Here is a 24711-nt window from a genome sequence, read left to right as displayed (position 1 = left end):
TTTTCCCTTTTAACAGATCAGAAAACAGAGGTTCAAATGCTTTAAGTTGTTTGGGTAACAGCATTGGAGAGAACAGGGTGGCATTTGCCTTGTTCCCCGCCTGTAACTGTCTCCAATCTCTGCTCAGTATCTCCAACCAACATAAAGTGTCTGCCTTGCTGGTAGGTGGCCCCGGCAGGCCTTCTTCTCCAGGCCATATGTTTGTACCCATCCTCCTCTCTGCCTCAGGCAGAGACAATTTGTAGTCCCTCATTTTAAATCTTGCTTTTTCATTCCTCCTTTCTACTAGAGACTCAGGTTTTCATCCAGCCTTCCTAATTGGTAAGGTGGCTGTTCCGTGCAGCCTAAAACCAGAGGTCTTTTGTAACTCAGTGAGCACATGCGACGTGACTTCATGTGCCCAGCTCCCTCGGCCCCGTTCTCGACCACAGACTGCAAGGCAGTTGCTGCCCTGTCCCCTTCCAGGTGCAGGGCAGTCTCCATGATTTTAGGCGAGTGAGTGCCGGCCACCCAGCTGAAGAGGCCTGGACCTGGCTCGTGGGTCTGTCTGTTCACCCCTGTCTACTGTGTATTATACTCCTAAAGATGACAAGGAAAGGGGCTTGTGAGATGATTGTCCTTCTCCTTGAAATCCAAACAAGCAGAGAACAGAGGGAGCTTAAACTCCTTCCGGGGAAAATGACAAGCTGTTGGGCCTTTAGACAAAGAGAAGGGGAACGCGTTTCTCCACCCTAAAGCCCACATTAATAGGGCTTTTGTAACTGACTTGCTGTAGACAGACAAAAGGTGAGGATTATGAGAAAACCATCATCAGGACTTTTGTTCTTTACTGAAAGGCCAGCTGTTGAATACTAACTACCTGCCAGGTTCTGTGGCACTCAGGATGAATAGTAAGTCCCGCTCCCTGCCCGCCCGGAAACTCACACTCCAGTGATGACAGGTGCAGGCATGTAAATAAGTACTTACAAGAGCGTGTGGAGAGACCTCTAATAAGGTTAAATGCGAGAGTCTGGAGCACTGGGGAAGGACAGCAACGGCCTATATTAAGGTGTTATATTAGGAATGTTTACAATGAGAATCAGAATACCTAATTTGTAGAGGCTAAAAATAAAGTAGGGGGTTTGAATTTCTTGGGTAAGAATTCTGGAGGAGGCAGTATAGACATGGGTTAGTAGACAGCAATGTGTTGATCTTGCCCTTGTAGTCACATGGTAGCTGCCATGATTCCAGTCATCACATCTGTGTTTACAACAGAAAGGTGAGTGGGTTGGGAGGAGGATGGCTCCTTATTTATTATTAGGAAATCAAATACATGCTGCTCCATGTACCCTTTGGGGGAAACTTGGATCACATTGGCACCACCAGCCGCAAGGGAGTCTGGGAAATCAGCAAGTGGGATCATTGTGACCGGCTTAGATCATAAGTGGATCATGAGCCATTCACAGGGGCTGGGGACATTGCAACTGCAAATGAAATTAATTTTCTGTTGTAAATGAAGGGTAAATGGAGAGAGAGACACATTGGAGGCAGCCTTCTGCCCCTTGCAGTCCTGGAAACAAGTAGTGTGTTTGAACTCAGCCGTGAAAGCCAAGCAAGCATTCACATGATAAAGAAGAAATGAGGAGATGCTAGAAGGGCGGAAAGCATGTGCAAAGGCACCGAGTCATGAAAGACGGGTTTGAGAAATACCAGGAAGTTTGTTAGCCTGGAGATGGCTCTGGACTCGTAGGTGGGAACCAGTTTGCGACACCTTTAACTGCCAGGTTAAGGAGAATAGATGTTATTCTGTGAGTCATAGAAAGTCAGGGGAGGTCTTAAGACAGAGACCCATTTTCCAAACACCCTGTATCTCGGTAACGCAGAAGACATAAAGCCCGTTTTCTTATTCACCTGGCATTTGCACAGACTCTGATTTCTCAGCACTTTTGCACCATGAGTTATTTTTATGAACGCTCTGGGTTCTGAGTACCTAAGGAGCTGAAGTTTTGGCTGAGCTCTTCCCATAGCCTATCCTCGTACCGAAATCTTGTTTCTATCATTGAAATGCTTTTTCCTGTGCCCTTGATGGGTGGAGGAGTCTCTTGTTTCTCCTTTAATCTTGTTGACTTCCCCTGTCTTCCCAGATGATGTTTAAGTTTCCTGGATGGTAATCAATTTCCATCCATTTCTCTGGCTGGCTGCAGACTGACTCCAACTCGCATGTACACTCGGCCTTACAGATAGTTCAGATCCAATTAGATCACACCTGCAAGGCCCTAATGCCTGGCAGCTCCTGTAGCCCACCGGGCACGCAGCCTGGAATGCCTCCCTCTGCTTGCTGCTGAGCTGTGGGTTCCACTTGTGTCTCCGGGAAGTCCTAAATCACCTACAGCAGTTAGTATCCCAGGGATACATGGGGTTTCTGTGCTTGGCAGGGAAAAGTAGGTTTTACTTCTGATCCTATAATCTTCTGTAAATTTCAGGTTCATTGTTATAAACAGTCATTTAATGATTACAGACGTGGGCGAAATAAGAGGAATAGATTCCCAATTTCTCGCTCCTTGGGTTCAAATTCTGACTACTCCACCTTCTAGCTGTGAAACAGGGAAATTCTGCTGAACCTACCTCATCTGCGAGATGGCATAATGAGACTGTCACTTACAGTGTTGAGTAAAGAATCAATGAGCTATGTCAGGTGACATGTTCAGAGCAGTGCTTGGCACATAGCAAGCATCCAATATAATTAGCTGCTGATAATAATTATTATTATTACTACACTAATGTTTCTCAGCAAGTGGAATAAGTTATGACTGGTTTTCACCGCAAGTTTGGGAGACTCGTATTTACCAGCTCCTTGCAAAACTCTATGCTGGGCACATTCTCCCCTGTCACTCCGTCTCATGCGTGAAAGCCTGTCAATAAATGTCATCTACACCACCAGCTTGCTGCCCCCGAGTCAGCAAGCTTGGGCGATGCTGTCTCTCGGGGGGCCAGGAAATGATATCCCTCAGTAGTCAGACAAGCCCTGGTCAAACCAATCAGCAATAGTGGTTCTGCATCGGATTTTCCGAGACAGGAATGTGGCTCAGGGGAAGGGGCAGGGGCCTGGGAGACAGAAGCTGGGCCCCACCGCTCCCTCTGCTGTGTGGCTCGGGGCAAGTTGCTTCCCCCTCTGGGCCTGGGCCGAGTTGTACTTGGAGCTGGCCCAGTCCAGAGACGGTCACTAACAACCTCTGCCTAACATCTCTTTCAGACCACAGGCCGTGCTTGTAACTTCAGGTGGACAGTTCTTCAAAGGTCTCTGGGTTCCCCTCTGCATTCATAGCCCCTCGCAGTGCTCACTTTAATATTCATTCAAGGAATGAATAACTGATGTGGTAGAAAAGGAAAGATTTGGGAGCAAGACAGACCTGATGTTGTATCAGAATTGGCCGCTTACTAGCTGAGTGGCCCTGTGCTAGTCTGAGCCTCAGGACTGTCACCTGGAAAGGGGGAAATAATAGAAACAGCCTTGTACCAGGTTGTCTGGGGATTGGATGTGAACATGCGCACACGCCACCACACCACCACCAGCAACAACCCCGGCCTAATATCTAGCGTACAATGGGCATTAGCTAGACAATGGTTACTGTGTATAATCTCTCTCGAGATTGGCACAGGGGGATGGAGTATTCTGTGTTCTGATGATTAAAAACTAGTTGAAATAGGTGAACCTGAATATACATTTATAGCCTTTGAGAGGGCTCACCTGCCCAAAGCAGCTGGGTCACAAATAATTTCACAAAACCCCCTTGGCCTGCCAGTGACCCCACTATCTTCTCACTCTCTCTTCTTTTCATCCTTGCTGCTTTTTCTCCAACACCAGTATTTGCCCAGAACAAAACAGAATGAGGAGTGAGGGGATAGGCGAGGGCCTGCTGTGGATGGGGACCCAAGGAGACCAGGGTCCCCGTCCTAGCTCTGACCTGACCCACGTGATCTTGGGCAGGCCTCCTCAGTAAGCCTCACTCTTCCCGTCTGTAAAGTGCCCAGCCCCCCTGACACACACAGCACATGACAGTGGGTAGGAAGCTGGCAGGGGTCTCAGGTTTAGAGCCGGCTTCGTGTCTCAGCTCTGCAGCTTACCAACTGGGAGATGCAGGCAAGTCAAGTGTGATTCCCCCCAAAAGATAAGTAAATAAACAAACAACAGGACTGAAATGGGCTTCTTTGGAGGCACTAATGACAGTCTCTGCAGAGAGCCTAGCAGATTCGTGCGCAGTAAGTTAAGATTGTTGACCCAGCGGCCAGCCCTTATTTTCACTTAAAGTGTCTCCGTGTGGAGGAAGCCCAAGTTTCCTGAGTCAGATGCACGGCCCTCAGCCTTCCTGCTGGCTCAGCACTTGGCAAGCTCCAGACTCTTTCGCGGCAAAGACATGATCCCCACTGGGTGTGAGTGGCATCAGCTCGCGTGCTATTATTTTAATGCAGGGCCCAGGCCCCTCTCGTGTCTGTGGGGGTGTGTTCTTAAAGGAGCGTCCTCTCCCTCCTTCTCTCTCTTGCACCCTTCAGAAGGCCTTGTGGTTCATGCTCCTCCTTCCCTGAAATGCAAACACCCCCAGGTGGCCTCACTCTGGGGAGGACCTGCTGGCCCTTTCTGCTCTCTCCTGGAGGCTGGGGTAGGAGGGCAGGGATGTGGCTGAGGCCAAATGCGCACCCTGATATTCACTGCCCTGCGACAGAGGGACGTGGTTGCACAGTATTTATCCAGCCAGCTTCCAGGGCTGTCACCGCTATGCATCCGCGGGGTCCCCAGAGAGGGGACAGAGCGAGATGGGCCTCCAGACCCCTCTCTGGATGCTGTGCGCCCTACTGCAGACTGTCACAGACAGACATCATGTGGCTGAAGGAGAGAGCCGGGAAGCCACTGAGCTCTGGACGCCTGTCCCTTTGCTCAGTGTCACCGCCATGGGAGGGGACAGGAAGGACATTGGAGGATAGAGAGTGAGAGATGAGAGTTATTTCGTTTCCTCCGGAATGTGACGAAACATGAAAAGGGGGCGTTTTGAAACCTGTCCTCCGCGGTGTTGAGGGAAGAACAGGGGCTTTAGGATCAGATGTATTCAAACTCACGTTGAAATCCCAGCTCCAGCACTTACTGGCTTTGCAGTCCTGGGCGAGTTACCTGTCCACAGCTTATTCTTTAAAATTGCTTGTTAGGGTCATCAGGATTTTAAAACGACAAGGAGTGCAAAACTGATGGTGAAGTGTTCCACCGATAGCTGAGCTCCCCAGCAGTGGGGGTGAGCAGTGCCCCGTGGAAGTGGACACCATACCTGGTGTCCCTGGCTCCATGTTGGCCCAACCACCCTGCCATTCACATCTTCTTCATTACAGTCAGAGCAATCTTCTTAAAACCCTGAGTTAGGCACTTCCCCCTCCACTGATGCATCTGTGGATCAGTCTGAACATAGTCCCTCAGAGCCAGCATCTCTCCCCACTCACCATCGCAGCCACATCACCCCGCTCACGCCCCCCTGCTCCAGCTGCACAGCGCGTAGCTTCTCATTTTCCAAAGGAGCCACACGGTCCCATGCGTTTCCCCTCTGCCTGGATTACGTCACCACCATCCTCACTCCCCAGGAAACTCCCACTCCTCCTTCAGGCCCCAGCGCAGGTATCTCCGTGATGCCTCTCTGAGCACAGCTGCCATTTCTCCCGGAGCCTCCCTCCATCATCACATCCATTTGTGGGCTCGTCCTCCCAGCCGACCGTGAGTGGGCCAGGGGCAGGCACTGCTGCCAGGGGCCTCTGGGCATCCCCCAAGCTGCTCCACTGTGGGCACTTCATAGTGAGATCCAGCACTGGCAGCCCTCACCCTCTGCCAGGCACTACTTACACACTTCACGTGGTATACAGCTGATTCTCACAGCAGCTCTGTGAGACAGTGTATGCATCGGTCCTGGCCAGAGGCAGAAACCATACCAATTATTTGAATAGAGAATCCTTAAAAGTGATAACTAGATACAAAATGTTCACTTGGTAACAACAACAACAAAAAAGCAAAAATAGAAAATTGCAGGGAACGGTTACCACGCCCGGAGCAGGAGGAACAGAAGTGGCAGTTACTGTAACATTGTTGTACTGCGGGGCTGGACCCCAGACCAGGGGTGGAGTCAACAGGCAACTCCCGGTGCAGCAACACTGGGCAGAGGTGGGAGGCTGATGCGGCTGGTTCTGGGTGTTGCAAACACTGCAAAAATGTACTTAGCTGCTGCTAAAGGAAGTGCCACTGCTGGCATGAAGAAGGGAGGTGGGGTGACAGTCACAGGAACAGGAAACAGGAAGGAGCACGTTCTTTCTTCCTTCTCCAGACTGTCAGTCTCCCTCCCATGGCCCCTGTTGGCAGCACCCAACAGGGCGCAGCTGGCAAAGCAGGAAAGGGTTTGCAGAGTCCCAGCTCCAGCATCACAGACAGAGCAGATTTGGGGCTGAGAGGTAAAAACGTGTACACTGGCACACACAGAAGCTGATACTAATTCCTGTGTCACAGATGGGGAAACTGAGGCACAGAGAGATTAAGTAACGTAACTTGTCCAGGATTAAATGACTCCCTACAGCAGAGCCAGGATTTGAACCCAAACAATCCGTCCTCGGTACCTTTGCTCTTAAACCAGTAAATGTTAAGTGAATGAGTGAGTGAGTGAGTAACTGAGTGAGTGAATGAATAAGTGTGTGAATGAATGAATGGCAAGCCCAGAAGTGAGGCTTCAACCAGCACCCCGCTGTGGCTCCCACGAGCACGAGGTCCTCCCTGCCTGACGGCCTCTTTGTGCCCTGCCAGGTCATTCACTGGAACTCGCCCAAGAAACTGCGGGTGAAGAACAAGCACGTGGAGTTCTTCCGCAACCTCTACCTGACCTTCCTGGAGTACGACGGGAACCTCCTGCGGCGGGAACTGTTCGGCTGCCCCAGTGAAGCTGACGTCAACAGTGAGAACGTAAGTGGCTCTCAGGGCTCGGCAGTGCAGGCATGGCCTCTCTGCTGGTCGACCGGAGGCCTGCTGTGTGCCAGGCTGCGTGCCCGGCCCTGGGCATGCCCGAGATGAACAAGCGCCGTCACCGTCCTGGTAGTCCACCATCTGTGGGGGAGATGGGCACGTAGGTGGATCACTGCCTCGCTCACCACTGTGGATGCAGAGGGGCAACGCTTGGCCCAGGCTAGCTGCAGTCAGGTGTGAGTTTCCAGGCAGAGGAATCGAATGAGCAAAAGTACTATTGAGTCAATAGATGAAGGGTCTCTCCACAGCCAGGAAGCTCTGCGGTCCTTGGGAACGTGGCATCCCCCCGGGGGGGCCCAGGATTTAGTGTCGTTAGTGCGTGAGGTGACATCAGAGATTTTCACAGGAAACTGGCTCCTTTAGGAGTTGGCATGGGTACAGAAAGTGTTAAGTAAGTGGTCACAGGCACAGCTAACATCCATGTTTTCTTATTTCTTCATCATTTATAACTGTTTTCATATGTTACATCTTGGGCACTCATAGAAACCCCTTCTTCCTTCCCAATTAGAAATTGAAAATTAAGGCACAGAGAGGTTGAACAGGTTGTCCGTGGTCACACAGCAAGCAAGGAGCAATGCTGAGACTGATTTAAAGTTCTGAGGAGCAGGAAGCAGGGAAGCAGCAGCTCCCTGTAGTAGAAAAAGCAGGGGATGCAGGAGTCAGGATGGCCTGGGTTTGGCTTTAATCCTTCCAGTTACCACCTGTGTGACCTCAGACAAGTTACTCAACCTCTCTGTTCTTCAGTTTCCTCAACTGTCAAACGGGGTTGAAAAACTATTACAAGGATGCTGTGAGACTAAGTGAGAAATTGAATGTAAAGCATCCGGATCAGTGTCTGTCATGTGTTAGATGCTTGAATAATATTTGTTCCCTATCCTTTCCTTGATCCTTGGTATTAGACACAGAAGTAATTTGTTCCTGTAGTCAGTCAACAAACATTTACTGAGGGTCTTCTTATTCTGAGCACTGAGTATTAGTAGAAAAGGATAATGGTCCCTATTATCATGGTGCTTCTGTTTTAAGGGGAAACAGGTAAGCAGTACATGAACTATCAGGAGAAATTATCAGCCAGTGGCAAGTGCTGCATAATGATATATTAGAAAGCAGGATGGCAGCTCTATTGGTTTGGGGGCCTGGGAGGACTTCTCCGAGGAGGTGACATTTCTTCTAAGACCTGAATACACTATGAGAAAGAGCCAGCCTTAGAAAGCAAGGGATCAGGGAGATACAAATCAGAGCCACAATGAGATATCATCTCACGCCTTTCGGAATGGCTTTTATCAAAAACAAAAGGTAACGAGAGTTGGCAAGGAGAAATTGGAACCTGGCACACTTGGTAGAATGCCAATTGGTATAGCCACTGTGGAAAACAGTGTGGAGCTTCCTCAAAAATTTAAAAGTAGAACAGCTTTATGATCCAGCAGTTCCACTTCTGGGAGTATACCCAAAGGAACCCAGTGAGGGTCTGGAAGTGGTACCTGCACCCCGTGTTAGCTGTGGCGCTATTCCCAACAGCCAAGAGAGACAAGCACCCTAAGCGTCCACTGACAGACAAATGAATGAAGACAATGTGGTTTATACACAATGGAATATTATTCAGCCTTTTTTTTTTAAAAAAGGGAGGGTCTTAGCACTGACAGCATGGACGGACCTGGAAGACATTACACCAAGTGAAATGCCTGTCACAGAATGACACCACCGCACGATCGCTCAAATGCGAGGCATCCGAAATAGTGAAGCACAGAGAAGTAGGCAGGAGGCTGCTGGTTGTGGGGATTGCGGAGAGGGGAAAGAGAGCATTGTTCAGTGAGCATAAGGCTCACTCTGTATGCGTTTTTGTGTGTTAATTATGTATCTCAGTAAAGCTAGAGGGGGACACGGAGAGGAACAAAGGAAGTACTTCTTGGGGGAGTGCTACTCGCAGGTGCGAAGGCCCTGGGGCAGGGCAGGTTTGCTGGGAGGAGCTGAAGGATGATGTCTGTGTACCCATGGGCTAGTGGGGACAGAGAGCAATAGGAGGCGTTGAACAGCAGGCAGGAAGGAGCCAGACCGAAAAGATGTTGTGAGCCAGGTTAAAGAGTCAGGATTTTGTTGTATTACTGTTATTGTTGTTGCTCATATTCTGATCTTGGACGTCATGAGAAACCTTTCAGGCTTCCAAATGGCAGGGGAAGGTGTCTATGGGAGGTCTGGAGGCCTGCACCCACCTGGTTCTGGTCACAAGGCCGCCGTTGCTCTCTGTCATTTGGCCCCAAGTGACAGTGGAGTTGCCTCTAGTTCCAGCTTTTCCTCTGCATCACCCTGGATGCCTTTCTCAGTGTCTGCCCTTCTGCACCACTGGCAACAGCGGAAAGAAAACCATTAAGCACTTGAACTCTGCCTCAGATGCTGGGAAGCACTTAGAGGTTTCAACAAACACTGTGTTCTTTTGGTTTTTTCTTCGGTTCTCTTTACTCAAGTCAGTATTTGTCATCATCAGCATTTGAGTGCCCATTCGGCACTGTGTTCCAGTGCTAAATAAAAACCGTTCTTCCACCTCTCTCGTTTTTTTTCCCCTCCACGGAAGAGGCTCCTATAAAAAGCCTTCAGGATGAAGCTATCAGTTACTCATCACATCAAGGGGTTCCCCTGGTCTCTTTCAGTGTCTTAGGAGGCGGGACTCCCTTTATAAATGACTCACCAGCTTTTCCTACCATCTACCCACCCCCTGGTGGTAGTGGAAGAAGAGTCCCCCGTGGTCCTCCCCAGAATCCGTGACTGCATTTATTTGCCCGATAAACACACGTGAATGCTGGCCATCTGCCAGGCACCGGGCAGGGCACTGGGGTTGATATTAGAGACCGGCCCAATCCCTGTACATGTACTGCGTGTCAGAGGTGCCTGGAGGACAGTCTGTCCAGGTTCAGGGAGGACCATCAATCAGAGAGCTGCCTTCGGTGAGCAATCACCCCAGCTGTCCTCCCAAACACTCTTGCCCCTGACACTGGAAAAGCCACACTCACCACCTTTGTTGTTCCTTCTACATCCCCGCTCACTGCTGCCCCCCACAGGGCCTCTGTGCTTGCTTTCCCCTGCCTGGACCACCCTGCCCTGAGGTGTGTAAACATCTCAGATGTGGCATCTTCAGGAACTTTCAAGAAAACCTCAAGAAACTGTCACTCTCTGTGACGTGCCCTCTTTTCCTTTCATCAGTATGTTGCACCGTCCACAACTGCTTCCTAGTTTTTCCCTGAATAAAAGACCATTAGATTAGAGATTTTGCCTATACTGTTTGCCTCTGAGGTGTCTTCTGCCAGAATGGAAACAAGCACAGAGTAACCACTTAATGAATGTGTGTTAAATGAGTCGAATACATAAGGGAAAAGGATGAAGTACCAGGTAAAGGCAGAGCAGACAAAGAACTAGAGAGGTCGCTCTGGCCACAGGGCTCAGTTGTTTGGAGTGTCATCACGTACCCCAAAAGGCTGTGGGTTCGACTCCCCCGTCAGGACACATACCTAAGCTGAGGGTTCATCCCCAGATGGGACGCATGCGGAAGGCAACTGATCAGTGTTTCTCACTCACAGCAATGTTTCTCTCTCTCCCCCTCGATCCTCTCTAAAAATTAGTAGACGTGTCCTCAGGTGAGGATTAAAATAAAGCAGTAGAGAGTTCAAAGAGAACATGCTGGGCATTTGTTTGCTAGGACCTAGGCACGCTGGGAGATGAGCAGTTCACAGATGAACTGATCGGAAAAGCCTTGGCCGTGCTTAGGAGTTCAGACTCCGCCAGACGGCTTTAATCTTGCTCAGATTTACATTTGAGAAAAATCGCTCCTTGTAGAGAACAGATGACAGAGCCAAGACTGGAGGCAGGGAGACTACGTAGAGACTGTTACTGCATCCCAGGCAAGAAGGTGACATGGGGCTATGACCTCAGCCAGCAGCCGTGGGGAAGGAGAAAACAGGTGGCTTGTTTTGTGGGTGCCGAGAAGTGGGGGAACAGGGGCAGCTGGCACTGGAGAGTCAAGACAGCAGGTGTCTGTGCCCTGCCCCAGCCAGGCCCCTCCGGCAAGCCAGCCTGAGATGGCAGGGCTGGGACCAGGAGGGGGCCTCCAGCATCGCACCCCTGGAGCCGTGCCTCTGCAGGGAGTCCACCTCCTGGTCCTTTGCAGCACCAAGTGTTATCTGCAAACACAACCAGAGGGAAAGGGCAAGTTCTTGGATCTGGCCCAAAGCCCAATGCTCCCTGATCCGTGGGAAGAGGTCGTTAGCACCCTGACAAGTGCACAGATGGCAGAAGTCCCAAAGGAGTGAAGTCCGAACCTCTTCATTGGACTGCGGATCCCAGATGAGCAAAGGCTCCAGTGACACTATGTGTTAAGGCTCATTCAGCCACCTGACATGTAGTCATTCAAACAATTACCAGCCTCAGGGCTAGGGACCCAGGGGGAGCATGGCAGATCCAAGCCTGGCTCTCTCACAGTGCTTGTCTATGAGGGAGGCAGACAGAGCAGAGGGGGAGGGTGTTACCCAATGTGAGGAGCCCAGATGACAGTGGTGCTTTGAGAGCACACGAGAAGGGCATTGAGTGCTCACTAGGAGAGCGAAGGTGATCAGGGAAGACTTCCTGAAGGAGGGGAGGTTTGAAGGGTGAATGGCCAGTGGGAGGTGTGGAAGGTGGACTTAGGGGGAGGGAGGGAGCAGCACAGGCAGCGGAGAGCAGAGATGAACAGGAGCATGGCACATTCCGATGCGGATGCAGGCAACGCAAGGACAAAAGGGGCTGCCCCAGTTTGTTTGTTGTCTGCACTGTTACAGTTTCTCCACCGGGAAGGCTACGATGGCGATAAGACGGAGAGCGCTCTAGCCATCCCAGGTCGCTCACTGTCATAGTTACAGGACTCCAGAGAAGTCACGTGACTGCTCTGGCTTTGGGTTTACCATCTGATAAATGGGGGCAGGGATGGCTTTGTCATGGTGTTCTGTGGAAAATTTATGCTAAATCACCGACAGAGAGGAACTCGGCCCAGGAACACCATGTTCATTTGTTTGTTTGGTTTTGGTTTTTTTACAAACCACAGTACCCAACCCACCCGATGACAGTCTGTCATTCCCCAGGTGGATTTCAGGTTTTACTAACCTTCTAGGAAGGCCTGGCAGAGAGAGGAACCTACAGAGTCGCTTAGAACTCCGTGTCCAAAGCCTGTGAGGGCTGTCACATTAGCTCTGGGTCATTAAGTCCCAGAGAGGTTTCCCACCAGGTAGGAGAATGCGGGTAGGAAGGAGAGGCCATTTGGCAGCCTTCTGACAAAAGAATAAATAAATTCAGGAAGTCGGGGGACTCATCTGTTCCATGTGGAGCTGAGAGTTTTAGAGTTTGAATTGGAAGAGCTCAGCCTCCCACAGTGGTGTGGAGTGACAGGAGCTAAGGGGACACAGCCACTCAGTCCACCAAGGTGCATCTGGGCCTCTCTCCCCGGAACCTGTAAGTTAACTTGTGTGACACAGTAAGCATCTGAGAGACACTAGTTATTATTAGACTGAAATAGCCTCGGAGGCTAGAATTCTATCTCTTAGCATTTCTCTCCCTTTCCATCGCCAACCCAGCCCCCGATGCATATCCAAGAAACCCCAGGACTCCACAGAACACAGTTGGATAATCACGATTATTCTCCACGCCCTAATCCATGCAAAAATCCTTCTACACACCCCAAACAGGCTTGCATCTGGCTTCTGCTGGAATCCTCCCAAAGACTGGGAGCTCACCACCTACAACAGCTTACCCCACTGCTGGAAAGCGCCAGATGCTAAGCCATTCTTCCCCAGGTTCAGCTGAAATCTTCCCTTCTGTAAGGATCCATTATTCTGAGTCCTGTCCTCTGGAGCAAAGTAAGGACACCCCCTGTCATCCCTGACAGCATAGCAGATAGGGTAGCATGTTTCCATACACTGTGCTTCCAAAACATGCAAATCTCCCTAACGTTGTATTTATAGCATGGTGCTTTATCATCAAGAATGCCTTGCCCTGCCTGAGGGAGTTCTCCAAGTACAGGAAGCTCACCTTTTTAAATGCAAAACCATTAACCAATTTTGGTGGAAATCTTGCTAAAGTACATGCCCTTCCTTTAGTCACCCAATTATACTAAACTCAATTTACAATTTCCGATGACTAAGGTTGCACAGCGCAGGCTGGGCGGGGGCAGGGGGAGTGGGTGGGCAGGAATTGGCCAGAGGAGGAAAGAAGCTGTTTATCCTGGCAGGAAATTACCTTGGCCTCTTTGCTGCTTGTTCTGCAGATTCCTTTCTGACAGCTGTCATTTCCACTTCATCAGCTTCAGAACAGTCCTTTCTGTGCTCGCCTCCCCATTCATCCTTCCCCCGGCAGCCAGAAAAAAGAGAAACCAATGGTATGGAAGTCCGAAAGACCAAGGGTAAAAGAACTATCCACTGTCACATTAGAAGTTAAATTATGAAATGGCAAACATACAAAAAGTGCAAAAAAAAGAAAAAGAAAAAAGAAAAAGTGAAACAAACGATTGGACACCAAAGAGTGATCACGTTTGTCGTTTGTATGGAATTATAAGTCAACTGACGTGTCTACAGACACAGAGCTTGCTTTTTCTTTTTTTCTTATCCCACGTCCCCAGCAGACATCACTAATTGATGGCCCCTCACGTTCTCTCTGGGCTCTGTCCCAACCCCAGTGTCCCAGCCAGGACAGCCCTTCAGGGAACTAGTACCAGTCTCCGCCCAATGACTCGGAGATGCTGGAGCCCCAGGCCAGAGTCCTTCTAGTCCTGCACCGGGCCCACACTCTGTGCTGTTCCGAGACCTTTGTCTGCTTCCACTAGCCCTTGACAACTGGAGATTTCCTGCAGGGAAAGACAAGGGGAAATACAACTTTAATCTTCACAACGAGGGAGATGGGCATTAGAGTCCCATTTGACAGATAGGGAAACCGAAGCTCAGAGGAGGTGAGTTACTTGTCCAGTCACACAACTCCTCAAGGGTGCGTCCAGGATTTGAAACTAGATCTACCTGACTCTACAGTGACAAACCCAAGGCCATGCTTCTTAGGTGGATGTGGCTCCGTATTTAAAGTGAACAGAATGGCCACAACGCATTCTGTGCTTGTCCCAGTTGTTTTCGCTTGTGTGATCATTCTGTCTCTTCTACAAACCCTGCCGGGCCGTTGTGACCACCATCTTCCTTTCATCAGGGAGGGCGTGGGGGCTCAGAGAACTGGAATCCTGGGACGGCTTGGTGGCCGAGGGGCCTTTCTCTAAGTAAATAAAACATTCCCTGATCTAAAATTACGATACCTGCCCCCTCCCCCAGGCCCCCCTGGCTCCCAGGACTTCTTCATTTCCCTCCAGGGCACTGATCACCAATCAGTCTATCGTGTTCTCGACTGGCTTGTTTTGTTGGTCACGTCCCGTCCCCCCCGCCCCGAGTGAACGGAAGCACGGTGACTATGTGGGTTTTTATCTGCTTGGTTCATCGGTGTGTTTTTATGCCTCCGAAAGACTGCCTGGCACCTGGTACATGCTCAGCAAATTTTGTTGAACAAATGAACTACGTATTACAAGTCCTTTTCTTTTTTTTAAAGATTTTATTTATTTATTTTTAGGGAAAGGGGAAGGGAGGGAGAATGAGAGGGAGAGAAACATCAATGTGAGAGAGAGACATCAATCAGTTGCTTCTCACAGGCCGCTAACCAGGAACTGGCCCACAACCCAGGCATGTGCCCTGACCAGGAATTGAACCGACGACCTTTCACTTTGTGGGCAACGCCCAACCCACTCAGCCAGGCTGGTCAGGGCTACAAGTTCTTTTGTTGAAGCGTTTGTGCTAGAAAGTTCCCTGTGCTGGAAATCAGACAACCTGGCCCCAGGACTAGATCTTTGACATTGGGCATTACTTTCACCTTCTATGAGCCTCAGTCTTTTTTTCACTATAAAATGGTCATAAATAAGCCCAGGCTGTAGGCAGTACGTTGGCCCCAAGCTTATCCTGGACCCCTCCCTCCCAGGGGCTCTGAGATCCCCATGTCACCTCTGAGAAGGGGGCTTCTGAGCACAACTCCCTCAGCGACAAGGGTGGCGGGCTACCTGCAGGACCCCGTTCCCTGACACGAAGCCCACCAAGAAGAAAAGACAACAGCATCACCATGGCTCAATTAGAAGTTAAAAATAAGACACGTATAAACAGATTCCATAAACACTCCAGCACTACTGTGCGCGGCAGTGCCAGGAAGCAGATGGCTCTGTGGAAACAGCTGTATCCCAGAGAAGCCCCAGAGAAAAACCAGAATGTATTATTGCTCTCACGTGCGAGCCACATGTCACCAGCTCTTTCATCACACCGTGGGCGTCAGTCCTCTGGCGGACAGTGCCCAGAGCCCTAAGACGGCTGGCTGCTGCCCAAGGCTGGCCTCCAGTGACCTTCCCCAGGCACACTTAATTCCAGAGCCTGAGGGATCCCAGCGTCTGCCTGGGAGGCCGGGGGAGGAGCCAGGGGATCAAGACCCTCGGTGGATATGTCTGCACCCCAGGCACACCGTTGGCCTGTCTGCTGTGTTCCTGTCCAGCTCCAGCTTGCCCAGCTCCCCCTTTTTCCGGCCCCTAGGCTCTGCTGTAATCTCCGAACGTGCCAGGCACTCCCTCCTGGGCCTTTAGAGCAGCAGCCTGCCCTCTCCTTTCGGCTGAGTCCTCCTCCACTGACTGATTCCTTGTGCAGAAGGCAGGGGGCATCTCTGGAACAAGAGTGCCTGGTGTAAAATCTTAGGAACAGTAACTCTAAAATTTCAGGCCATTTACTCTGTAAGGCTCAGTTTTCCCACCTGCAAAGTGGGAATCATAATTAGCCTGCCCAATAGGCTTAATGAGGGCCCAGTGAGGTGTGACAGGGCGGAGCCTGGAGCAGTGTGGCACATAGCCCATGTCCCCCAGATTAAGTCTGGTTGGTCCTCTATTATAATCGCTAATAGGCTTCTCTGTTCCCCCACCCAGGCTAGGTGAACAATTTAAGTACGGAAACTGGGGTTCCTTAGCACGAGGCTTGGGATAAAATGGGGGCCTAAGAATTGTGTGTGAGGTACAAGTTAATACTGATCTCCGGGATGGAGACCAGGGCTTTTTCTCCTTTATTCCCTCAAAGCCAGGCAGAATGTCTCTGACTCTTTGCCGAACAGACCTAAACCTCTTCTCAGGCCTGAACGTGGCCCCTGGTAAAAAACGTTTACAGCTCCTGGAACTTGGTTGATTAATACACACAGCAGGCAGCCAGCGAGGTGGTAATCATTCTCTACCTGTGTGGCTTAATAAAACTTAACAGCATTGTGGAAACCACAGGAGAGAGCCCCGAACTAGGTTTGAGGCGACGTGAGTTGGACCCCCGTCTCTCTGAGCAAATCCCTGGTGCCGCTGCCTCCTTGTCCATCAGCCGAGGGCGACGAGGCCGCCCTCGTCTCGCACAGACACAGGGAAGAGCCAACGAAGCAACCATGTCGAGGCCACTGAGAAGTGCGTGTCCGTTGAACGTAGAAAGCAACGTCACTGAGGGTTGTTGTACCCACCAGATATTTCCATCCACCAGTCAGAGACATGAGAAGGAGTGGTGTCCCGGGAAGAAACGGTGGCTTCAGAAGGACTCCTTACTTGGTCCATTGTACCTGGCTTCCACCCCTTACTGTCTAGAAGAGTTCACGTGGGTGTGTGAGTTAAGGTAACAGGAGCAATTATGAAATGGGCTCAGCGTGCTAGGAGTCTGTGACTCACATAAAATCCACAGGGGTGTTCCTGATTGGCAGGTGGCTTTTCTCCAGCATCCCAGGCTCTGTCCATCTTACAGCTCCACCTTCAAGGGAGCCTTGGACTCCTGCTGACAGTGAGGACTGTGCATGAGACAGCCTTGAGTGTGGTGCCTAGAGCAGCCAGAATCTGCCCACATCCTACCAGCCAGGGTTTGGCCACACAGTTCCCCAGAAACTCAGCCGGGCTGTCCCTGGGAAGAGAGGAGAACGTGAATATTGGTGAGCGCAGTAGGTCTCTGCCTCCCCAGGCACTACACGCAGTCAGTCCGCCACAGTCACAGAACCATCTAGCGTTAGAACTTGGAAAGCCTCAGAGGTCAACGAGGCACTGGTAACTTGATTACCTACAAAAACTCAGGGCACATACACCTGGAGCAAATACCTCAGCTGCTCGGTTCGCTTATCCTGTGACCTTGCACCAGTAGCTAACGTCTTCATGGAGAAGACAGGGCTGACAGGGGTCCCCAACCCCTAGAGTCGGTGTGACTATTAAATGAGAACATGCCTGTGAAGTTGCCAGCACATTACCTGACCTAGGGAGCTCATGGTCCTTGAGAGTTATTTTGTGAAGCCCAAGCCCCTCGTCTTGTTGTGGAGTAGCAAAAATGACTTGCTCAAGGTCACCCAGCAGATGAGTGTCAGATCAGTTTCAGTGTCCAGTTATCCCCATAATCTCTCTCTGCAGATTCTCCTGACTGAACAGAAGTCTGTTCAGCCAGAGCCCAGGGACATGCTTCCAACCCCCTCTGAATCCTCAGCCCTGAGCTCTGGCAGCTCAAAAGTCAATCCAGGCCACTGTCCTTAAGGATGGGAAGAAATAAATGCAAACTGCTTAAAGGGCCATTCTCCTTGGAGCCCAAATCTCCCTTTGCCTCAGCTGGCTGCCCAAAGAAGCAATTTAGCAAATGCATTTTATCTCAGGAGCTTTTCATCTGCCTTTTGTTTCTGTGACTTGCTTGTCAGGAGTCTCCTGCCTCCCCCGTGGCCCGAGTATGGAGTGCTGGACCAGTAGGGTCTGTTAATGAAAGCCCCCACTCCAGCTCAGCATCTACCCGGAGAAATCACTAGGACCCTGGGGGGAAAGGAGGCGGTTTTGAGCTGCTCAGTCTTCCCCTTGTGATAACGTCAGCCACGGAGTGGTCAGCAGTCAGCAGCCCTAGCTTACAATTTGGGAAGGTCCATAATGTAGTTGTAATTACATTGCTTAGGTGTGCGTAGCACTCTACAGTTTGCAAAGCACTTTTACATGCATTTGTTCATTTGAGAAAATTGCAGAAAAGTAGAAAGACGCCAATAAAATTCATCCGCGAATCCACTGCTCAGGAGAGCTTTGTTAACACTGTAATGCATTCCCTTCGTCTGCTTTCTGTGGGGCTTTTCGTTGGTGGTGGTGTTGTCTTTTTGCTGTATTGGGAAGATTCTGCACATGCATATTTATATGTTTATGACCTGCTTTGTCCCCCGAGCTTTGTATCTTCCACCAGCTCATCTGGTCCCCACATGCATCCCCCAGAGAGAACCCCTCGTGTTGTGAAAAGGCCTGTGGTTTGGGGAGACTGGGTTCTCAAACCAGGCTGCTGCTCTCCAGCAGTGTAACAGACAGACTGCTGAAACCTCCGGAGCCTCAGTTTCCTCCCCGGTAAAACAGAGGTGTGTGCTGAAGGGTTGAATTAACAAAGCAGTGCACCCGAAAACGTTTGGCACTGCACCTGGTGCATAGTAGGCTCTTCGTCCCTATTAGCTAAGCGCAGGTGCAACCACTACATAAAGCTCACGCCACACTTGAAGGACAGGGACTCTTGCGCACTGACCACTGTGCGTAGTCCGGCGCGTGCTTGTTTGCGGTCCAGAAGCTGTTCGGCCATCACAGGCCCGGAGCAGCCAATGCTGGAGCAAAGAATGGCTCAAGAATGATCACCTTCGATGAGTGACATTAAGGACACAGGAAGAAAAGTAGAAGGCCAGGCCTTAACTTCACAGTGATGACAGTCTCCTGTGTGCGGCAAATATTTCTCACACAAGCAACACAGGAATATTGAGCACCTGTCGTGCGCTTGGCACAGTGCCAGGGGCCGTGGGACAGTGTCACAGCCTGGCCAGGGAAGTAGCCCTGAAATCATCTCCGTTCAGGCTGACAAGTGCTTTAGTGGAGTGGAGTGCTCTTAGAGCACAGAGAGAAGTGGGCCGGCTCTACCAGGCAGATCAGAGTGGGAGAGGGGAGGGAAGGCGTGGCAGAGGGCAGGACACGTGCAATGTCATGGAGGTGCAGAGGGAAGGGCTGATTTGGGGAGCAGAGAGGAGATGCCTGGAGCAAGTACAGCATATGTAGGAGTGGTGGGTCAGAGGGTATGTTTGTCAGCGGGGACCTAGGTTCGATCCTGCAGGTCAGGATGGGCCTCACTTGGCTCGTAGAAGCTTATATGGAATGAGAATTCCAGTTTCCAGGTCTTACACCATTGGTAGAGAGTGACAACCTTCTAATAGGCAAGGACATAGAATCGAACCTGAAAAGCTAAAGAGTATCCCTGGTTACATCCTTTTCAACAGTTGAAGTGTTAGCTCAGAATGTCTGCTGGCTCACAGGGTCACAGTGATTCCCGAGCGTCAACCGAGAGTCCTGGGGGCCTTTGGAGCTGGACATGGCCGTCGGCAGCGAGCATTCAGTGGGCTGAGGCTCAAGGGGCTACCCATCCTCTGACGTCGGGGAGGCTTCCCTGATGAAATCACCTCACACAAAATGCCAATGACACCCTGTCAGCGATGAATTGCTCCAAACCCACCGAACCTTGGCGGTGCGTGCGGAGCCTTTATGGAGGCCGCTCCTCTGACCCTGGCAGGGCTCGCTCCCCTGTCCGGGGCAGCAGGGAGACCGTGCTCTGCCCCATGTGTCTCACCACGTGGCTGGCTCAAGCTGGCATCTCCTCATGGCAGTGGGGGGCGGGGAGCATGACCAGGCACTCCCCTGTGAGGCCCCCAGGACCTGGGCAACATTGCTTCCCCACCATTCACTCCATCCATTAGATCGGCCAAAGCCAAGTCTCAAGCCCAGACCAGATTCACATGTTCCGGAAATAGGCTCTGCCTCTGAAGTAAGGGATACTGGAAGTCACGTGACAACAGGTGGGGGTGTGGGGAGGGGGGAGACTTGGAGCAGTGAATGGGGTCGTCTGCATAACGTCCGAGCTTAATCTATCAAGGCAATGGTCTCCAGTGACACAGGGTTTTACAAAAGTGAGTTAATGTATTTTCTTGTTGGTTACTACACTATTGGTTTGGAGATTTAAAATATATATATGTGTATGTATTTTATATATATTGTATATATGTATTATATAAATAATACATACACATACACACATACACACACACACACATCTTCTTGAAAAAGTGCTCTATTACTTTCAGCCAGGTTGGTAACTCCATCCCTGTGAATTTTAATCTATAGTCAACTCTGTGTCCTTGTGTGATGGATAAGGCTGATGCAACAGAAAAAATACTGTTATTGAAACCAGCTGTGGGACTTTCGGCAAAATTGTTTTTTTTAATTGACTTTTGCCACACAATTTGCATGTGATACATCTGTCCATTCTCAGTGCACCGTGCATTGTATCCTCACAAACCCATGTAATCATGATCTAGAACGTTCCCACCCCCCGTAAGCTTCTTTCCTGCCTCTTCCCAGTCTGTTTGCTCTGCTACCACACGTCCACTGATCTAATTTCTGTCACTCTCAAAGTGATTCTCTGTGTACCAGACAGGCCGAGTGAAACCTGCCTGGCACGGTCGCTGTGGGGTTCACCTGAGACGGGTGCACATCGGGCATCTGGGCCCACAGACCTGGGTATCTGGGTACCCGAGTACCTGCATCTGCCTCTGTCTGAGACTGAGTCTTAGCCCCTGTGAGTGGGTTGGCTCGCTCTTTCACTAGCTGGACGGGAAGGAACAGAGTGGAGCTAAACAAAGAACTGCACGCAGCTTCGTGAACTAAGACTTTCAGAGAGTTAGAAAGGAGAAGAGGAGAAAGACTGGGCTCTGAGACTCTGATTACATGTGGGTGAATGTAAAGGGAAAGAGTTTTTATTTTGTTTGGCTTCCCTGCTGCAGAGACTGAAATCTGTAGCTCCAGGCAGGGAGAGGCATCCCCTCGCACAGAGGTGCCACTCCGTTTGGGCTCGTTACTCTTTCCTGTGACCATTTTCCTGCTATTATTTGAAAATGTTGTGCCAGGTCATCTAGGAAAAGATTGTTTATAGGGCATTTGCGGTTGGTCATCCATTTGTCCCTGGTTGCTACCATCGTTCTGAGCTCAGAGGGGTCTCATTTCTCGGAGGCTGAGCTGCCCTTCACCGTCACCTTTTTGAAGTTGGAGTAAACTGCAGAGGAAATGAAAACGGCAATCTTGTCCCTCTGTGTTTGGCCATCAGCAGTGTCCAGTGGAGACATAGTCAGGGAGGGCGGGGCATGAGGGACAGCTTCTGGGCCCCCCTCGGGCTTTCTTCCTTGTTTGCGAGCCCACTCTCCTACCTTTCAGCTGCAGAAGCAGCTGTCCGAGCTGGATGAGGACGACCTGTGTTATGAGTTCCGGCGAGAGCGTTTCACCGTCCACCGGACCCACCTGTACTTCCTGCACTATGAGTACGAGCCCGCTGTGGACAACACGGATGTCACCCTGGTCGCCCAGCTCTCCATGGACAGGTAGGGCTCACGGCCCCCTCCACACAGACCCCTCACTGCCATCCGTCCCCTGGTCAAATGGAGAAAGGACAGAGGCAGCTGAGACTCTCGGAGCCTGATAGGGTGGGGCTTGTGTCTACCCCCCACAGCCCCCTCCCCAGCATTGAAAACCCAGGGCTCTTGTTTTTTGGTGATGGTCATAGTTTTGAAGATGGAGAGAAGGATTGATTCTAAGAAATGGAACTCTACTTAAGTTACTTCAAGGGAAAGGGGGTGCACTGTAGGGAAACACGCAAACTGGAACCACGGTCGCTGCTGGAAAGTGATTGCCATTCTGTCTCCTTCTATGTGTATCGATGCAGCAAAGATGGATCGAGCCTTTATCAGGCAGTGCTGACGTGACTCCCCCTCTCACATGGCTTGCAGTCTGGTGCCCTGGCTCTCAGCCCTGGCTGGGGACAGGCTGAATCACCTGGGGAGCTCTTAAAACAAATTTATGCCCAGGCTCCACTGCAGGCCAGTTACATAGGAACCTCTGTGGGGTGGAGACGTTACGTTGTTCTCAGTTTGCAGTGTGCAGCCGGGGTTGAGAACAGGGGGCTAGTGTATAAACAACCATAAACAGTTAAGTGATTACAACTGTGGTAAGTGCTTTAAAGGAACCGGGATAGATAATAACAATGTCAAGTGAGGGACCTCCTTTAGGTGATATGGTCGGGAGAGTCTTTGTAAAGGGAGGACATTTCTGCAAGAGACCTGGAGGATGAGAAAAGGAGTCGGGCATACGAGTGGCTGAGAAAGGGTTTTCCAGGGGATGAAATAGCAGGTGCACAAGCCCTGGGGTGGGGAGGGCCTTTCACATTGAAAACCTAATAGAAGACCAGTGCGGCTGCAGCGTAGGGGGACACTGAGAGCTAAGTGCCCGAGATGAAGGTGGTAGACGATACAAACTCATACATAACTAGGACTTTATTCTAAGTGTGTCAAGATGTTATAGAAGAAATTTATACAGTTATTTGATCTAACTTATGTTTTTTGAAAACATCTTTCTGGCTGCCAGGCAGTGGGTGGATTCAAAGCCCTGAGGTCACTCACTCAAAGCCGCACTTTTCTGTACATGACTGTCCTGTGTGCCCCCTCCCATCTCTGCTCACCAGCTGCTGCTTTGATTTGCACATGGCCCATAGTGGCTGCCCTTGCCCCAGCTTCCTACATGTCATCCCTCCTCACCTCCCACAGTTAGGAAAGGAGTTTGGCTCATTGTTTCTCTGAGCTACCTCGGAGATGCCTGTCCAGCCTGGGGCTGTTATTCCATGGGGTCCTTCTCAGGAGTAAATGAGTTAATGCCTGGACAGTACTGAGAACAGTACCTGGCACCCTTAACTGTCTGATAAATGTCAGTTGTTATTAGTCACAAATGACTGAAGAATGCGCAAACAATGAAAGAACAAGAACTTGGACATGAAAGATTTACAGAAAGTCATCAGGGGTTTCTGGGGAGTGGGCAGACCTTGCACCTGGTGGTATCTGGGAATGATTCGAGCTGAGTGCAGCTGACTGATCCAGGAGGAAGCCAATTCCTTGCCTTCTGATTCCTACTGGCTCAGACCTATCAGGCTCCCAGAGATGCTCCACAAGGGACTGACCTAAGCCAGCATCCCAGAGTCACCCCTAAACTTCCGTGTCCCCTTGGCTTCTCGCCTAGTTTTTGGTGTGTGCGCCCACACTCTCCCACCAAGCAGTGCATTGACAAACCCAGGAGCCCCCTAATGCATTGTGGCAAGTACTGCCATCCTGGCAGCACCTCAGGGAACCCCAGGAATTCCACACCCTAACGAGAGACACTTAGCGGGGTGTAATCCAAAAGAATAAAGTGATCCCAGAAGTTGATGAAAACGGTAGAAATTCCTCCTTCCCCGCCACCCTGCACATCCAATTATGATGCAGCAGACTGATTGGTACCTGTTGGATTGATTTTTAATTTAAGAAACATTCCGGGTGTGTTTGTAAACCTTTGAGGGAGAAGTAGGTCCCCTGTGAATGTCATAGCAGCGAATTGGGGGAGGCGGTGTAGCATTCCAATCAGAGCCAGTGAACTCTGCTGGGACTTCCCTCCCACCCTGGCAGCCCTCAGGCGACCTGACACCTGCCCACTCCCAACATCTCCCCTCCCTCTGCCCCTCACTCGCCCCTGTTGCATTCCCACTGGTCCCTTGTCTTCTTGCTTGAACATGCTAAACTCGGTTTTATTCCAAGGGCTGTTTCTTCTTCTTGGAAAACTTTTCACCCAGACTCTCTGGAGGCTGGATCCTTCTCAAGGTCTTGCCAAGGTCTCAGATTTCACCCACAGCGGAAAAGCCCTCAGGGCTACTCTTTATCCTGTTTCCTGTGGCCTCTCTGGCCCTTAATTTGCTCTAAATTTATCTTGGATAATTTTTTTCTCCCCCCGCCCCCCCCACACACTAGAAAGGCACTCCTGAAGTACAGGAACCTTGTCTTTCTTGCTCATTCTGGGATCCAGCACAATACCTGCCCATTGTAGATATTCAGTACAGATTTGCAGGGTAAATGCATGTTTGAAAGCCAGAAATAGAGCCGAAGGAGGAAACTACCGCTGCCGTAGACTGAGCTCCTGATGCCTGTCTCGCATCATGTCGAACGCTATCGTGGAAGAGCAGGTAGGCCTGTTCACGTGGAGGCAGCCACGAGGCTCCAAGGGCAGCTAGGAGCAAGCCCCACACACCAAACAAGTGCTGTTTAACTCCCTGGCCTGTGTCCTGTGTGCTACGTGGGCCAAAGCAAGTAACAGAGCCAGCCCAGAATCAGGGCGGGAGGATGTTACCCAAGGGTGTGGGTAGCAGGAGGGGAATGACCTGTAATCATTGTGTAACCTACAAAGGAATCATTATCCCCCACGTGCAACCGTGGGCATGAAAGCTCGAAGGACCATCATCCCTTGCTCAGGGACACTGACACAGCTTAGGGGTCAAACCCAGGTGTGTCGGACCCCAGAAGCCACAGATACACCTCTGCCCCGGGCCGCCCGCTGGGCTCCAGTGGACCAAATGGAATCTGCCACCTTGTGGGGAGGGGGTCCCCCTATCCAGCAGAGGCTGAGCCACCTGCCTGGACTGCTTCAGCCGGCTGTCATTCAGGAATTCCTTCCACCCCTGGTCTCGGAGGTTTCTGATACTCAGCCGTCCCCCCCACCACCTGGTCGCTGC

General features: G+C 50.8%; 1 protein-coding gene across 4 annotated transcripts in view; it reads left to right on the top strand.

Moving 5' to 3' along the window:
- Positions 1-24711, top strand: part of LARGE1 (LARGE xylosyl- and glucuronyltransferase 1) — a 453793-nt gene that overhangs the window by 404138 nt on the left and 24944 nt on the right. For all 4 annotated transcript variants that reach the window (XM_053919473.2, XM_053919472.2, XM_024579159.4 and 1 more), the window contains exons 10-11: positions 6803-6958; positions 21345-21508. In XM_053919473.2, coding sequence (XP_053775448.1) covers positions 6803-6958; positions 21345-21508 — 320 coding nt within the window. The remainder of the gene's footprint in view (positions 1-6802; positions 6959-21344; positions 21509-24711) is intronic.

The sequence above is a fragment of the Desmodus rotundus genome, chromosome 3, assembly GCF_022682495.2.
Source record: "Desmodus rotundus isolate HL8 chromosome 3, HLdesRot8A.1, whole genome shotgun sequence".
Taxonomy (NCBI): Eukaryota; Metazoa; Chordata; class Mammalia; order Chiroptera; family Phyllostomidae; genus Desmodus; species Desmodus rotundus.
This window is presented reverse-complemented; position numbering and strand designations above follow the sequence as displayed.